Below are 1,838 nucleotides of genomic sequence, written 5' to 3' on the forward strand. Positions count from 1 at the left end.
CCAATACAGAAGACTTGTAAATTTGAGAATTACGTGTCAAGTAGACAAGTAATGTCAGTAATATTTTCATTTACAATACTACAAACAATTATTGCTTAGGTCTCCTCCCTTCCCTTTCAAGTCACCTCTTCTATAACCTCAAGTCCTAACTCACAATGAGCCATACCATCTCCTTGATCAAAATATGGTTGAATCACAATCCTTGATTGTAACCATCCTTCATATGAAAAGGAAAAGTGTAGCCCCAGTGTGACAATTACGTTGGACCTTATAGTCCTCTGTCTTACACGTAGCCAAATTTCATCTACCACTCCATTTCTCTTCAATTAAACAGAATCAAATAATTTCTTGTCTCCTCTTCCTCAAGGCTCAAGCCCCTCTTTTTTTGATTATAACCTCAGATCAAAATCATATACCTAAAACTCAAAGAACCCATTGTTTGATATCCCTCTCTCTCTCTCTCTCTCCCCCAAAAACAAAATTCAAGGCCATCAAGAATCACCATGAAGTCTAAAACTCCATTCTCAATCAACCTCAAGCTCATCCTTCTCTGCTTTTTCTCTCTCTTGCTCCTCATCTTAGTAACAAGATCAAGTTTTTCATCTTCCCAGCAACCAATCTCAGAAACCCATCTCTCAAACTCAACAAGCACCACTCAAGGACCACAATCATCAACAACACCATGTCCATCCCTACCCTTATCACAAATTTGCACCAAAACCCCACCTTCCCTAGCCAATGCTCTCATCCACTATGCAACAACCAACATAACCCCACAACAAACCTTCAAAGAAATCTCAGTTTCAGCAAGAATCCTAGCCAAAAAATCACCATGTAACTTCCTAGTCTTTGGCCTAGGCCATGACAGTCTCATGTGGACCTCACTCAACCATGGTGGCCGCACGGTTTTCCTAGAAGAAGACAAGTCATGGATCGAGCAAATCCTTGAACGTTTGCCCACATTAGAGTCATACCATGTTGAGTATGACACCAAGGTTCACCAAGCTGACCAGCTCATCAAGATTGGAATGGAAGAAGACTGCAAAATTGTGAGTGATCCAAGATTCTCAAAGTGCCAACTTGCACTCAAAGGCTTTCCAAGTGAAGTGTATGACATAGAATGGGACTTGATTATGGTGGATGCACCTACTGGGTACCATGATAATGCCCCAGGAAGAATGAGTGCCATATACACAGCTGGATTGATGGCTAGGAATAGAGAGGAGGGTGAGACTGATGTGTTTGTGCATGATGTTGATAGAGTTGTGGAGGACAAGTTCTCTAATGCTTTCCTTTGTGAAGGGCATTTGACAGAACAAGAAGGGAGAATAAGGCACTTCACTATCCCAAGTCACAGGGCTCGCCTTGGTAGACCCTTTTGTCCATAGAGGTTTCATTCTGTGTCTTTTTTTATTTGCCTGTATTTTTTTTTACCACAATTCTTGTTTTGTCATAGATTTATTATTTACTTGAGAGAATTGGAGCTGGGATTTTCCTTTCATATATATTTTCAGTTGTTACAAATTTTTTATTGGATGAATTATACTACTGAGAATTACTAAATAAACAATAAACATAATGTGGGGCGACCATCTTTGGTATTTGATACTACCAATTTGGGTAGAAAAAAGTTTACTATCCAACTAATTGCATTGCTGGGAAATGGGAATTGTGTCTCTTTGTTCAATGTAGTAGTTATAACTACTTATAACTACTTCATTTTCTTAGCAATAAATGTAGTAGGTATAACTTATCTATAGGGGTTACTAGAAAAAGATGGCTACTGATAGTGGGGTCCTTATTAAATTCAAAATTTGCTAAATGAAAAACCAGAAGGC

General features: G+C 38.8%; 1 protein-coding gene across 1 annotated transcript; it reads left to right on the forward strand.

The window, feature by feature from the left end:
* The first annotated feature begins 308 nt into the window (after positions 1–308).
* LOC115977870 (glucuronoxylan 4-O-methyltransferase 3-like) lies at positions 309–1,483 on the forward strand. The gene has a single exon (XM_031099894.1). It carries the CDS (start codon positions 504–506, stop codon positions 1,386–1,388), a length of 885 nt encoding a protein of 294 aa, XP_030955754.1. The 5' UTR covers positions 309–503; the 3' UTR covers positions 1,389–1,483.
* Positions 1,484–1,838: the final 355 nt, after the last annotated feature.

The sequence above is a fragment of the Quercus lobata genome, chromosome 2 (genome assembly GCF_001633185.2).
Source record: "Quercus lobata isolate SW786 chromosome 2, ValleyOak3.0 Primary Assembly, whole genome shotgun sequence".
Lineage (NCBI taxonomy): Eukaryota > Viridiplantae > Streptophyta > Magnoliopsida > Fagales > Fagaceae > Quercus > Quercus lobata.

Excerpts from the sequence above, each read along its gene's own strand:
- LOC115977870 (XM_031099894.1), top strand. The coding sequence starts at position 504 with ATGAAGTCTAAAACTCCATTCTCAATCAACCTCAAGCTCATCCTTCTC.